This window comes from Spermophilus citellus (genome assembly GCF_964194105.1).
Source record: "Spermophilus citellus genome assembly, chromosome: 4".
Taxonomy (NCBI): domain Eukaryota; kingdom Metazoa; phylum Chordata; class Mammalia; order Rodentia; family Sciuridae; genus Spermophilus; species Spermophilus citellus.
In genome coordinates this window covers 24,646,040-24,661,390 of record NC_138185.1, presented here as the reverse complement: position 1 = coordinate 24,661,390, position 15,351 = coordinate 24,646,040, and the positions used below count along the sequence as shown (strand labels likewise).

At 41.4% G+C, this 15,351-nt stretch overlaps 1 protein-coding gene across 9 annotated transcripts in view; it reads left to right on the top strand.

The window, feature by feature from the left end:
- Nucleotides 1-445: 445 nt before the first annotated feature.
- Nucleotides 446-15,351, top strand: part of CBFA2T2 (CBFA2/RUNX1 partner transcriptional co-repressor 2) — a 143,780-nt gene continuing 128,874 nt past the window's right edge. For 3 of the 9 annotated variants that reach the window (XM_081292457.1, XM_081292458.1, XM_081292456.1), the window contains exon 1: nt 452-680. Coding sequence is in view for 6 of the 9 variants with exons in the window: in XM_081292460.1 (XP_081148586.1) it covers nt 647-680 (34 nt within the window). In the remaining 3 variants the exon portion in view is untranslated. Of the gene's footprint in view, nt 681-15,351 lie in introns of all 9 variants that reach the window. The other 6 variants (XM_081292455.1, XM_081292454.1, XM_081292462.1 and 3 more) reach the window with 4 other exon arrangements.

The window sequence follows — 15,351 nt, the reverse complement described above, 5'->3', positions numbered from 1 at the left end:
AGAGGATTAACTGCAGGGATTGTACTAAAAGAGCACCTGAACCCGGCAAAGGGCTCAATAATAATGGTAACTAACAGTTACTAATTTTATGACATTTTAGGCATTTAGAACGCTGCAGACCCAAAAAGGGATAATCAGGCCTGTACCTGGTGAACTCAGGTGAGAACTGTTACCTTCCCCTAAGCTCCGCCCCCACGACTCCGCCCAGTTCCCCCCGCATCTCCCTCGCCTCGGGGGCTGCCTTGGCCATATCCGGAAGCTGAGGGCTAGAAGCTACGGCTCGAGACGCGAGCGCCTGACGCAGGGGGGGTGGGTCTGAGAAATAGGATGCGCCGGAATAGGTCCATAGGTTCGCGCGGAAGGGGCGGATCGGGTCAGGGGGCGGGATTTAGAGGGAGTAGGTTTTAAGGCCGGGCTTCCGCGTGCGTTGGTCTGGCGGGGGAGACCGCGCGGCGGGGGCGTGTCCGGAGGCGGGGCGGGGCCAGCCGGGGGGCGGGGTTGCGCGCGGCCTAACGGCGGCGGCGGCGGCTGCGACGACAACGACAGCGGAGGTGGTGTTGGTGGGCTCCGCGCCCTCAGGTCCTGTGGCGGCGCCTGTGAGGCACCCGGGCCGCGGGCGGAGGCGCGCGGCGTGTGGCTGTCGGCGATGGTGGGCGTCCCTGGAGCGGCCGCCTTCCAGAGTAAGCTGGGCGGGAAGGCGGGCGGCTTAGGGGGGCGTGTGAGGGGCCTGCAGCTCCACCGACGCGAGGTTCCCAAGAGTTCCCGGAGCGAGGCCGGTATGGGGAAACTGAGGCCCTACGCAGGGCGGCGAGTCCAAGGTCACGGGGCGGGCCGGGCTTCGCGGGCCCCCGAGGCCACCCCTTCGCTTCCTGCGCCTCCGGGTGTCTAGCGGCTCAAGGTGTGAGTGAAACTGGGGACCGCGGCCTCGAAGCCCAGCCGGGCGGGCGTCCATCCGACTTGCGGCGGACAAGAATTGTTTTGTTCTGTAGGCGCTGGGGCCAAAAGTCCGGCTCTGGGGAAATATTACACACGCCTGATTATGAGAGCTGTGTGGCCAGTGCTGGAGCAGGTGAGAATGGCGCCGCAGAGGGGCCTGTTGCGTGCAGGCTCAGGGGTCGGACTGCCTAGGTTCCCACTCTTCTCCCCCAATTCATGTCTGTCACCTTGGCTCTCCCCTGGTCTCAGTTACCCGTCTGAAAAATGGGGGTGTGAAGAACGTTTTCTCCATTCTCCAGAGTTGGGTGTAGTGAAGCTAGAGGAATGATTGGCACACCCTGGCACAGACACCAGCGTGAAAACTGTCATTATTGTAATCGCAGTTTATTAATCATTCTGTGTGAACCTCACTTGGAATAGTCTGAAATTGGACTCTTGGTTGGGTATTTAAGATTTTATGTGGTCGTTGGTTAGTCGTACTCTATGATCCAATTGTCCAATTGTTATTCTTACCTCCATTTCGCCATTCCAGCATTTATCTAATGTACCTCCTAGACTTGTGAGATCCTTGGGGGAAGGGTGGCATCTCTTAATAAGTACAATAAAATTTCAATTGTTTTAAGTCTTTCTCATTAGAATAGCAATAATAGCCAACATTTTTCATGCACGAGGCATTTTACAATTCTATTCATTTAATATTTATTAAATCATCTCTTGAGTAAAAAGTACCATTCTAGGCCCTGAAAATATAGCAACAACAAAAGATAGACCAGACTGCTTTTGAGTTTAGTGGAGAGAAGGAAGAGACCCAGTAAATGAAGAAACAGATAAATGGTTTCTCAGTTGTTTAAGCATTGTGAAAATCTAAAGAGTTTGGTATTTAAATACACCCATTTTGCAGAGGATGAAACCGAGTGACATTAGAACTTTAGCCCCAGAGCAGTGTTCTTCAACACATAAAAGGGAAGCCTTACAAAAATTGTGGTATATATGTGTATTAAGAATTGTAATGCGGGCTGGGGATGTGGCTCTAGCGGTAGCGCGCTCACCTGGCATGCGTGTGGCCCGGGTTCGATCCTCAGCACCACATACCGACAAGGATGTTGTGTCCGCCGAGAACTAAAAAATAAATATTAAAAATTCTCTCTCTCTCTCTCTCCCTCCTCACTCTCTCTTTAAAAAAAAAAAAAAAGAATTGTAATGCAAAAAAAAAAAGGGTACATGTATAATTGGCGTGAACATACTTTATATACAGAGATATGAGAAATTGTGCTCTGTGTGTATAATAAGAATTGTAATGCAAAAAAAAAAAGTTTTATGCAGCCTTTATTCCTTCTTTGGTACCCCTTAAATTTTTTTTTTTTTTTTTTTTTTTTACTATTTATTATTTAGTTTTCGGCAGACACAACATCTTTGTTTGTTTGTGGTGCTGAGGATCGAACCCCGGCCGCACGCATGCCAGGTCAGCACGCTACCGCTTGAGCCACATCCCCAGCCCAATATTTTTTTTTTTTTTTTTTTTTTGAGACAGGGTCTTTTGCCAGATAACCTCTAACTCCCAATCTTTCTGCTTCAGCTTCTCAGGATTTTATAGGCATGTGCCACCACACCTACTGTACTTTTTCTTTTAATCTAGAAGAATCAAGTAAATTGCATTGAAATATGATAGTATTGCCAGGTTTGGTGATATGTGCCTGTAATCACAGCTGCTAAGGAGGTTGAGGCAGGATGATCTAGGCCAGTTTGGGCAGTTTGTCTAGACCCTGTTCAAGGCCAGCCTGGGAAGCTGTCTAGACCCTATCTCAAAATTTAGAAAAGGGCTAAGGATGTAGCTTAGTGCTTGCCTAACATGTGAAGGCCCTGAAGGCCCTGAATTCAATCCCTAGTATAACACACATACCAAAAAATTTATAGTTGTAGTTTATATATATTTTGTAACATGCAACATTTTACAAAAGAATGAGCTAAAAATAAATATATGTAGAAGTTCCAGTATTGTCTTTTCATATCCCAGTGTCCTCTTTTCACATCCCAGTGTCTGAATAGTAACTATTCCTCTGGTGATGGAGATCATTGATCTTATAGTGGGACCTTTCCTTCAACCCATTAGGTCTGCTACTTTTGAAAAAAAAAAATCTGGGGGCTGGGCTGGGGATGTGGCTCAAGTGGTAGCACATTCGCCTGGCAAGCTTGCGGCCCGGGTTGGATCCTCAGCACCACATACAAAACAAAGATGTTGTGTCCGCCAAGAACTAAAAAAATAAATAAATATTAAAATTCATTCTCTCTCTCTCTCTCATCTCTCTCTCTCTCTCTCTCTCTCTCACATCTCTCTCTTAAAAAAAAAAAATCTGGGGGCTGAGGTTGTGGCTCAGCGGTAGAGCTCTTGCCTAGCACTGGTGAGGCCCTGGATTCAATTCTCAGCACCACATAAACAACAACAACAAAATAAAGATTAAATTCTTTGGCTTATTCAAAAGAAGTATAATGTGGCACATGTCTGTAATCCCAGTGGCTAGGGAGGTGGATTGCAAGTTCAAAGCCAGCCTCAGCAATTTAGCCAGGCAATAAGCAACTCAGTGAGACCCTGTCTCTAATAAAAAAAATGCAAAGTAGGACTAGGGATTGGGCTCCATGGTCAAGTGCCCCTGAGTTAAATCCCTGGTACTCCCCGCCCCTCCCCCCCCCCAAAAAAAGTAGTAAAATGTAACAGTTTAGGTTGAAATTCTAAACTTTCGAAATTAATTCTAGAGTTGGGAATTCTAGAGTTGGGCATAGGTTGAAAACCTGGTGGCTAGTCCTTATAAGCCTTTTTTTTTTTAAATCAAGGATTGAACCCAAGAATGCTTAAACATTGAGTCACATCCCCCACCCTAACATATTTTATTTAGAGACAAGATCTCTGAATTGTTTAGGGCCTCACGTTGCTGAGGCTGGCTTTGAACTCTCCATCCTTCTGCCTCAGCCTTCTGAGCTGCTGCTGGGATTACAGGTGTGCACCTCTGTGCCTGGCCAGTCATTATAAGCTTTGAGACTTTGGAACTTTCTCTACACTTTATTTTCCTCATCTGTGAAATTGAGACAATGAAAGTTCTTACATTAAGCCCGATGCAGTGGCACAAGCCTAATGCCAGCTGCTCGGGAGGCTGAGGCAGGAGGATTGCAAGTTTGAAGCCAGCCTGGACAATTTAGCAAGACCCTGTCTTAAAAGGAGAGGATTTAGCTAAGTGGTAGAGCATGCCTGGGTTCAATCCCAAGTAACACACACACAGCAGTCCTACCTCATTTAGAGTTTTTTGTTTGTAGATAGACAGAACATCTTTGTTTTATTTTTTATTTTTTATTTTATTTTATTTTTTAAAGAGAGTGAGAGAGGAGAGAGAGAATTTTTTTTTTTTAAAGAGAGAGTGAGAGAGGAGAGAGAGAGAGAGAGAGAATTTTTAACATTTATTTTTAGTTCTCGGCGGACACAACATCTTTGTTGGTATGTGGTGCAGAGGATCGAACCCGGGCCGCACGCATGCGAGGCGAGCGCGCTACCGCTTGAGCCACATCCCCAGCCCCAAGAGAGAGAATTTTTAATATTTATTTTTTAGTTCTCGGCGGACACAACATCTTTGTTGGTATGTGGTGCTGATGATCGAACCCGGGCCGCAGGCATGCCGGGCGAGCGCGCTACCGCTTGAGCCACATCCCCAGCCCCGTCATCTTTGTTTTATTTATCTATTTTTATGTAGTGCTGAGGATTGAACCCAGTGCCTCATACATGCTAGGGAGGCAATCTACCACTGAGCCACAACCCTACCCCCTCATTTACAGTTTTATTGCCATGATTAATAGTTTGTTGTTTTGGTACTGATGATTGAACCTATGGGCACTTTACAACTGAGCTACATCCCCAGTTTTTTAATTTTTTGTGTGGTACTAGGGATTGAACCCAGGATCATTCTACTACTGAGCTACATCCCAGCTCTTATTATTATTATTATTATTATTATTATTATTATTTTATATGTAATTTAACCCCTGAGCACATTTTCAGACCTTTTTATTTTTTTTATTTTGAGACAGGGTCTCACCAAGTTGCTGAGGCTGTCTTTGAACCTGGGGTCTTCAGGCCTCTGCCTCTTGAGTTGCTGGAATTACTAGGGTGCACCACCATGCCTGGACCTTTATTTTTTATTTGGAGACAGAGTCTTGCTGTTATTTAGGGTGACCTGCAACTCCTGAGCTCAAGTGATTCTTCTGCCTCAGCTTCACAAATTGCTGGGATTATATGCATGCCATGCACTGGGCAAGAGTGATATATGTTAATGTGATGTTTGTGTTAATTTATGTAAACAACTTAAACAATGCTTGATACACTGTTTTGTTTGCTTTTTGTGGTTAAGGATACAAAGATGACTTAGGATCTCAGTCTATGGGGACTTAAACAGTTATAAAGTGCTTTCAATGTTATAATCAAAGGCTTTTGAGATACAAAGGAAGCATAACTAGTTGTTCTTTGAGGGTTCAAGTAAGGACTGGGTAAAGAGGTAGGTAACATTTAAAGAGGCTTTAAACCAGCCCCAGCAACTTACAATCTTCATCAGAACAATATATGACAAGACTGGGGAGGCTGAGGCAGGAGGATCATAAATTTGAAGCAACTTCAAGCAATATGGCAAGGCCCTAAGCAACTTTGTGAGACCCTGTCTTTTTTTTTTTATTATTTATTTTCTAGGTGTAGATGGATACAACACAATGCCTTTATTTTTATGTGGTGCTGAGGATCGAACCCAGGTCCTGCCTGTGCTAGGCGAGCGCTCTACCACTGAGCCACAATCCCAGCCCAATATATTTATTTTTTAGTTTTAGGTGGACACAATATCTTTATTTTACATTTATGTGGTGCTGAGGATCGAGCCCAGTGCCTCATGCATGCTAGGTGAGCTCTCTACCACTGAGCCACAACACCCCCCTCTTTTAAAGTAAACAATAAAAAGGGATGGAGGTGTGGCTCAATGGTAAAACGCCTCTGAGTTCAAACCCCAGTATAAAATAAAAAAATAAACAAAAAATAAATAAGGTTCTCTGTACATGATTCCTTCCTTCTGGGTTTGGGAAATTTTTTCCCTTTGTTCCTCTAGCATAAAAGTGCTCTCATTGATCCCAAAGTGTTACTATTATTCTTTGTAAATATATTATGCCCATTCACACTTGTTTACTACCTTATTAAACCCTTCTTAAATTACCTTACTGGACTATTCTGTTTCCTGAGACTGTCATTCAAAACTTATTTGTATTCTGCATATACTTCAAATAGAAAGGTGTCTGAGTCCCCAGCTCATAGCAGAATTAAATAAGCAGAGATACTTAAAGCTTGTTCTTTAGTTGTGTTTGTTTCCTTCTTTCCTTCCTTTCTTTCAACAGTACTGGGGATTGAACCCAGGGGCACTCTGGCACTGAGCTACATTCTTTTTTTTTTTTTTTTAAAGAGAGAGTGAGAGAGGAGAGAGAGAGAGAGAATTTTTTTTTTTTAAAAGAGTGAGACAGGAGAGAGAGAGAGAGAGAATTTTTAATATTTATTTTTTAGTTCTCGGCGGACACAACATCTTCGTTGGTATGTGGTGCTGAGGATCAAACCCGTGCCGCAGGCATGCCAGGCGAAGGCGCTACCGCTTGAGCCACATCCCCAGCCCTGAGCTACATTCTTAACTCTTTTAATTTAATTTAGTTTAAATTTTATTTTTTGGGTTACTGGGGATTGAACTCAGGGGAACTTGGCCACTGAGCCACATCTCCAGCCCTGTTTTGTATTTTATTTAGAGACAGGGTCTCATTGAGTTGCTTAGCGCCTCGCCATTGCTGAGGCTGGCTTTGAACTCATGATCCCTCTGCCTCACTCCCAAACTGCTGGGATTACAGGCATCCACCACTGCGCCTAGCCTTTTAATTTTATTTTCGAGACAAGGACTGGCTAAATTGCCCAGGTTGTTCTCAAGCTTTTAGATCCTTTTGCTTCAGCTTCCCCTGTAGTTGGGATTGCAGATGTGTGCCATTATTCCCCGCTTCAATTATTTGAATTTAATGAATGTTTGTAAGTATGAAGAAAGATGGTTTAAATGGTAGTATATAATGCAGCACTAGGATCAAGATTAGTTAATTCACTAAGTTTATATCTCTTCCAAGACAAGGAATATGGAGGAGAGAGATGGTGAACTGTATTTCTTGCCTTCAGTTTTGTCTTCATTTCTTAACTTCAGAGAAGTGTTTTGAACCTCATATTACAGAAAGTGATCACTGGATTGTAAACATTTGCTTCAAATTCATGAAAGCTTGAAGGTTAATTAGAGAGAATCTTAGTTCTTGTTTGGACCTGAATAGAGCTGTGTTGACAGTGTGCGTGTGCAGTATGCACTAGTTGTATGTACATGTGACAGACCCTGTTTCTGGGTTGTATTACAGTTGGTGAAGTGGCTTTTTTCCTCTGTCTCTGGTTTTTGTCTCTGGCATCTTGAAGGCCTTGAGGCTATCTGAAATTAGAGGGACTGGGGTACAATAAGTTATACTTTGCAAATGAGTCAGTAGCAGATATGTCAAGTGAATATGCCTTCTTTTTTTTTTTTTTCCTGTTTCTTTCTTTCTTTTTTCTTTTTTTTTTTTTTTTTTTTTTTTGTGATACTGGGCATTGAACCCAACGTCTCACAAATGCTAGTACTCTACCATGGAGCTACAGTCCAAAAATATATATTTTTTTTTAAGGCAGAATTTTGCTAAAGGTTAACCTGGAACTTGGAACTTGGAACCTGGAACTTACAGTTGTGTGCCTCTACACTTGGCAGGACCATTTTTTTTTTTATTCTCCATTACATGGCTGCTTCTTTTTACTAGACTAGAGGTTTTTAGATGAATGTTCTAGAGGAGCCCAGAGGTTTCTTAAGATACTTGACTTCTCCATCATATTTCTTCAAATTTCTTTCCTTAACGCCTCTTATTTTAAAGCCCAGAGGGTCTGTGGCTCAGTGGTAGCGCTCATCTTACAGGTGTAAGGCACTGGATTTGATCCTCAGCATCACATAAAAATAAAAAAAATAAATTTTATAAAAATAAAATAAAATAAATTCATCTACAATTTAAAAAAAAAGTAAAATAAAATTGTCCTAGAGTCAGATGCATGTAATCCCAGCCACCCGGGAGACTGAGGTAGGAGGAGCATAAGTTCAAATGACACTGCTGCTGCTGCTGGGGATGTAGCTCAGTAGAAAAGTGCCCCTGGGTTCAATCTCTAGTACCGTAAAACAAACTAACTAACTAACTAACTAACTAACTAACTAAACAATTGTTTCTTAGAATTGAGATGATTTAAAGATGGATATCAAAGGTCTTGTTCAGGGGTGTCCTAACTTGGTCTTAGATATGAATTAGAGGGGAAAAAACATAACAGAAACTCAGCAGCCTTTACCAATCCATCCCATATGTTTCCTGATCTTAACTGTGAAGCAGATGATGGCAGTGAACATCAAAAGCTCAAGAAAATGTCCATGTTAATTTTGTATGGCTCTGTGAGGAGTTGTCAAATACAGATTCTGAACTGTGGTATATGGACTACTTTTCAATATGACTTCTTAAGATTTGATCCTTCCCCTAGGTTTTGTATTGCTTAATTAAATGCAGAAATCAAAGTAAAATTCAGAGTAACCCAGAAGTAGGTATCCTTCAGTCTGAATTTATTGTTTTAGAGATGGCTAGACCTTTTAATTAAATTAGCTGATGGGGACAAATATGTAATCTGACCTCTGCAGCAGCTCAAGTGAAATGTTAATATCAGGCATTGCAAGGCTCCCTTGACATACTACTTTGACCTTTTCCACTCTTACAAATGTCTCCCTTATTCCTTTGTTGTTAACTTAGCCAGCCATACAGAGGTCCTGCCTGCTTTTGATTTTTGAAGCCATATGAGAACAGACATTCAAATAGCACAGATTTTCACTTTAGGTTCATATACCTAGAACTACACTAGCCATACCTAACTGAATTTCAATTAATTCATTTGTAGTTTTTATATATTAAATATATAATTTTTAAAATTTTTATTTCTTTTGCAGTCCTGGGTCCCTTGTAATTTTTATCTAGTTCACTGTTCTCACCATTTCCCATTACCTACTCTTTGTCCCCCAAATAAAAACTAATGTGTTGACCTTTTTTTCCCCACTAAAAATGTGGCAGGTTTTTTTTTTTTTTCTTTAATATTATCTCTCTTTTTTTTTTTTTTCCCAATAGGGAAATGAAACCAGCCTTGAGGGTAGAGGTCATGGTCTTGGCCTCTTTCGGATTCCCCAGGTGTTTATAGGTTCTCCTTAATTTTCCCTTGGGTTGGTCTGGCCAGATAACAGTCATGTGTTAATGACAGGAATATGTTCTTGGTTTTTGTTGTTGTTGTTGTGGGGGGATTGCACCCAGGGCTTGGTGCAAGATAGGCAAGTGCTCTGCCACTGATCTATAGTCCCAGCCTGAAAGTAATGTGTTTAGAAATGCATCCTTAGTTGATTTTTGTCATTGTGGGAATCTTATATTGGGCTTAAACTGAGGTGGCATGGCCTACTGCATGCCTCGGTTTTATAGCATATACCACTGTATATGTATAGACCACTGTATGTATGGTCTGCTGTTGATGGAAGTTTATACAATGCTTGACTCTTAGCTCTTCTAAAATATATTATGTATATTTTTGTATAAGCCACTTTATTTTTTGCAGTATTGGGGATTGAACTGGGGAGTTCTTTACCACAAACTGTACCCCCAGCCTTTTTTTTTGTAGTACATTCCCAGTCCTTTTTTTGGCCTTACTGGAGATTGAACCTAGGGTTGGTCTATCATTGAGCTACATCCCCAGTCCTTAAGGTCCTTTTTTTTTTTTTTTTTTGGTCCTGGGGATTGAACCCAGGGGGCTCTGAGCCACATCCTGAGCCCTTTTTTATGTTTGACTTTGAGATAGTCTTGCTAAGTTGCTTAGGGCCCCACTAAATTGTTGAGGCTGCCCCTGAATTTGAGATCCTCCTGCCTCAGCCTCCTGAGTCACTGGGATTGTAGGTGTGCACCACCAATGCCCGGCTTCCTTAGGGTCTTGCTAAATTGCCCAGGTTGGCCTAGAATTTTTGGTCTTCCTGCCTCCTTCTCCCAAGTTGCTTGGTTTACAGATATGTACTATTATGTTTTTATTTTTTGAGACCAGGTCTTGCTGTGTTGCTGAAGGTCTCCCTAAGATGCTGAGGCTGTCCTCAAGTTTGTGCTCCTTCTGCCTCAGCCTTCTGAGTTGCTGGATTACAGGTATATGACAGCAAATCCAGCTCCTTTTCATTTTTATTTTATGTTGAGACAGGATCAGGCTGGGTTAGTGAGACTGACCTGGAATTTGTGATTCTCCTATTTCACAGCCTCCTGAGTTGCTGTGATTACATGCTTGTGCCACTGTACATAGATGATTTATTTCTGTTTTTGTCTATATATGATAAAAAACATGAGTTCATGCTAATTCCTCCAATTCCAGCCCAACACGGCAAAGTTCCTTTAGCCTTTCTCCTTTCCATATTTGCAAATTTTTTGTATTGAAAAGGTCAACTCCTCTTATCCACAATCTACCTGTTTATTTGTTCAATCATAGAAGATACCAAAAATAGCTTTAGAATTGCTAACCATGTTTCTATGAAGTATCTACAAGTTGGAGTTGAGTGTTTAGTTAAGTCAATCTTTCTTTTCTTTTTTTGGTACTAGAAATTGAACCCAGGGACACTTAACCACTGAACTACATCCCTAGCCCTTTTGAGATTTTTTATTTTCAAAAAGGGTATCCCTGAATTGCTTAGAGCCTTGTTAATTGGCTGAGGCTGGCTTTGAACTTGTGATCCTCCTGCCTCAGCCTTCTGAGCTGCTGGAATTACAGGTGTGCATGACCACACCTGGCTTGTTCTTTCTTGTAAGCTTGAGAGTTTATAATCAATATATTGAGTTGAAAAGTTAGCTTGGGCTAGGTGCATTGGCTCATGCCTGTAATCTTAGGTATTTGGGTGTTTGAAGGAGGAGGATAACAAATTTGAGGCAAGCCTGAATAGTAAGACCTTGTTTTAAAACAAAACAAAACTGGGCTGTGGCTGTAACTCAGTGTTAGAGCACTAGAGCACTTACCTAACATGCTCAGGACCCTGGGCCATGCCATAATTTGCGGTCACTCCTTCATCATTTGGTTTAATTTGATTAATTAGTGATTGAAACTAGGAGTGTTCTGACTATGAGCTAGCTACATCCCCAGACTTTATTTATTTATTTGTGGCACTAGGGATTAGACCTACGGGTGCTTTTTTGTCTTGAGGCAGGATCTCATTAAATTGCTGAGCCTTGTCTCAAACTTACAATCCTTCTGCCTCAGCCTCCTAAATTGCTGGAATGTAGATTAGTGGTAAATTGCCAGAGTTCAATCTCTACTACCAAAAAAAAAAAAAAAAAAAAAGGCTGGGGTGTAGTTCAAGGCAGAGCCATGATCAATATTTTGTTTTTTGCTGAGAGCCACAGCTGAGTAGGAATGACCCCTGGCATTTTGCCAGAAGTTATGGTTGAGAGGCGAGCTATTAAGATGATGATAATTAAGTTAAGCTGTGTATAATTGCTGTGACTGGCTGATGCTGGATTGAAACAGGCTGTGTATTCAATTGTATATAGACCCCTGCTGCCTCGGGCACCCACTACTTTGGAGTTCTCCTGGGGATTCCTAGAGAGTTCACCTTGGTTGGTGAAGTTCCGGTGGAGGGAGTTCCTGTTGGTGTGTAGTGTCCCTGGAAAGGCCTTGTGGGTGCCCTTTGGGGGAGTTCGGAAATAAAGTTTGTTCCTGCTTGAGTGGCTGGTGATTTGTGCCCAGCCAGACTGCGGCAGTTTTTGTGGTACTAGAGTTTGAATCCAGGGCCTCACTTGTGCTAGGCAAATGTTCTACCACTAGGCTACATCTTCAGCCATTATTTTGTGATTTTAGACACACATTTATTATGTAAGATCTTATATATGAAAAATAATCATTTTGTATTTTTTAAGAATTTCTCCCATGTTCTGCCTTTTGGCAGAATTTCAAAATAACTTGAAATTCTTTATTTCAAATAAATATCAGCATTTCTGTTCACCTTTTGGAAGAGCTTTTAATTAACTCAGCCATGGAGTGTTTACCTTGCCCCAGTTTTTACATTTTATATGGGCATAGTAATTTGCACCTGCTGATTTCTTGTTTTTAGTGATAGTGAAAAGTCAATTTTTTTCTTGTGGTGATAATTAATGCTTTAGTCTACTTACTGATTTGTCTTTGCAACTTCACAAAAGCAATTTTAGCGTGCTTATTTTTCAAATATATTTGCAGATGATAACTCTGGTTTGCCCTTTTTGAAGGTTTTGTATGGGGAAAATTGGTAAATGGTGTTGAAAGTCCGGTAGTGGTAGCTACAGGAATGAGCTCTGTCAACATTATACTAATTCCTTAGAAAAGAGAAGCACCTGAGGTGACTCCCCCCATTGGGGATTGAACGAAATAGTGCTTTATCATTGAAATACATTCCCAGCCCTTTTTATTTTGAAATAGTGTTCTTCTTAAGTTGTCCAAGCTGGCTTCAAACCTGTTATCCTCTTGCCTTAGCCTCCAACTCTTGGGAATTACAGGTGTTGTCCTATCCAACTCTGTGCTATTTAATTTATGTACCTATAATTTATTGATTTTTGTGGTACAAAGGGTTGAACCCAGAGGTACTCTACCACTGAGCTCTACATCACCAGTGTTTCCCCGCCCCTCTGCTATTTTAAGTCACTGTCTCATTAAATTGCCCAGGCTGTCCTCCAACTTGGAGTCTTCCTGCTTCACCATCCTGAGTTGCTGGTATTATAGGCATGTGTCCCTGTGCCTGGATCTTAGGTCTTTAAGATAGAGTTGTAAAAGAAGATATGGATATCATCCCAATCTCCTTACTTTTATTTCACAAGCAACGCAACCTTGATCAATTCATATTTGGACTTTGAGTTTATTTCATCATTTGAAATGTAGATAGCCTTAACTCTTTTATTTTTGGTAGTGCTGGGGATTGAACCAGGGCCTTGTGCATGCAAGGCAAGCACTCTACCAACTGAGCTATACCCCCCACTTTTTTTTTTTTTTTTGTACAAGAGATTGAACCCAGTGGCATTGAACCACATCCCCAGCCTTTTTTATTCTTTATTTTGAGACAGGATCTCACTAAATTGATTAGGGCCTCATTAGATTGCTGAGGCTGGCTTTTGAACATGCCATCCTCCTGCCTCAGCCTCATTTGCTGGAATTACAGATGTGTACCCCTATGCTTGGCAAACATCCATACCTCTTCTGTCTACCTCACAAAGCAAGAATCGATGTTTGGATTGGTAACCATGTTTTGAACATTATGTTATTACATGAATAATTTTCTAATATTACTAATTTGTTTGATTTCCCTAATTTTATGGGACCAAGTTTGCTGGGGAAAAAATGTATAGAAATAGGGGAGAAGTAGGGCTGGGTATGTGGCTCAAGTGGTAGCGCGCTCGCCTGGCATGCGTGCGGCCCGGGTTCGATCCTCAGCACCACATACAAACAATGATGTTGTGTCCGCCGAAAAACTAAAAAAAATAAATAAATATTAAAAAATTCTCTCTCTCTCCCCCTCTCTCACTCTCTCTTTAAAAAAAAAAAAAGAAATAGGGGAGAAGTGGGGCATGGTAAAGTAGCACACCTGTAATCCTAGTGACTCAGGAGGCCAAGCAGGGAGGTTTGTAAAGTCAAGGCCAGTTTCAGCAACTCAGTGAGACCCTGTCTCAAAATAGAAAGGATTCAGTAGCTCAATGGTACCTTGGGTTCATTTTCCAGTACCATAAATAAATGAATGTATGTATGTAAACAATGAAGATAAAGTAATACTCCTGGGCTGGGGTCTTGGCTCAGAGGTAGAGCACTTGCACTTGTGTGAAGCACTGAGTTTGATTCTTATCACCACATAAAAATAAATGAATCAAATAAAGGTCCACCAACAACTAAAAAAAAATAAAAAATAAAAAACAATAAAGCGATACTCCCTTTCCTAGTCTAAGTGAAGGCAACCATTCATTAACAACTGTATTGTGAAGTTGTTGGATGCAGGGACTTTGCTAAGTGCTATGGAGCTGCCACATTGGTAAGATTCCACCTCTGTCCTCAGAGAGATCTTCCAGTTTGTCTGTCCTTCTGTCTTCTAACACTTTGTTGATTGTTCTTGTGAGGAAACTTTTTTTTTTCCCTTTCCTTTTCTCTTCTCATGATGCTGAGGATTGAACCCAGGGCCTCACATGCCAGGCAAGTACCCTACCACTGAGCCACATCCATTCCCAACCCCAAAATGGGTTTCAGTTAAGTTTTTATAGTGGTTATTCATCTTTTTCTCTTGTAATTGATGCTGGTAGGCAGGGTTGTGTTGAGAATAGAGACACAAGAATTCTGTTTTAATCAGTTGAAGCAGAGAATTTTTCAAGAAAAATGGGACATCATCCATGCCTCAGAGGCAGTGAGTGCTTAATTGCAGCTGTGAACATCAACATTTGGTGCTATGATCTTTATGTCTCTAAATAGTCCATGCTAATTTTGTGAACAGTGGACTGAGGAATGATATGGTAAATGATGATCGAGTTTTCATAGAAATCATGGCTGTTTAGCTGTTTGAAATATTAAAATTATTTCCTGATCAGTGGATATCCATTTTTGTGGATTATTTTTGCTCACTTGCCATTTCAGTCTCTTGGTTCTTGTTACTTTGGTAGTTTTCAATGAATCGTTTATTTGAGGTATCCAATGTTTGTATTCTATTAGAAAAAGGAACCACTGGGGCTGGGGATGTGGCTCAAGCAGTAGCGTGCTCCCCTGGCATGCAAGCGGCCCGGGTTCGATTCTCAGCACCACATACAAACGAAGATGTTGTATCCGCCAAAAACTAAAAAATAATTAAAAAATTCTCTCTCTCTCTCTCTCTCTCTTTAAAAAAAAAAAAGAAAAAAAGAAAAAGGAACCATTAATTATACTGGAAGTTTGAGTATGATGAGTTATCATAATGACCAAGGGTCATTGACTTTCTAAGATACTCTTGATTTCAGTTACTTTCAGAAACATTTATTTTGCCCCTAATACCAGGTGCTGGGGGATATAAGGAGAGTTCTAAGGCCCTAAAGGAGTTCATTGGAAGGCCAGTAGGGGAGATAAGACAGGTGGATAGTTTCAGTTCCAAATGGTAAGCAATGGGAGTGGTATGAGTGGGTGATAATGGTCCACAAAGGCTGGCATCTGACCTAATGTATGTGTTTGCATGTATGAGTGTTTTAAAAAAGGCTTCTTAGAAGAAAATTATGCCTGTCTTGACCCAAATATATTTT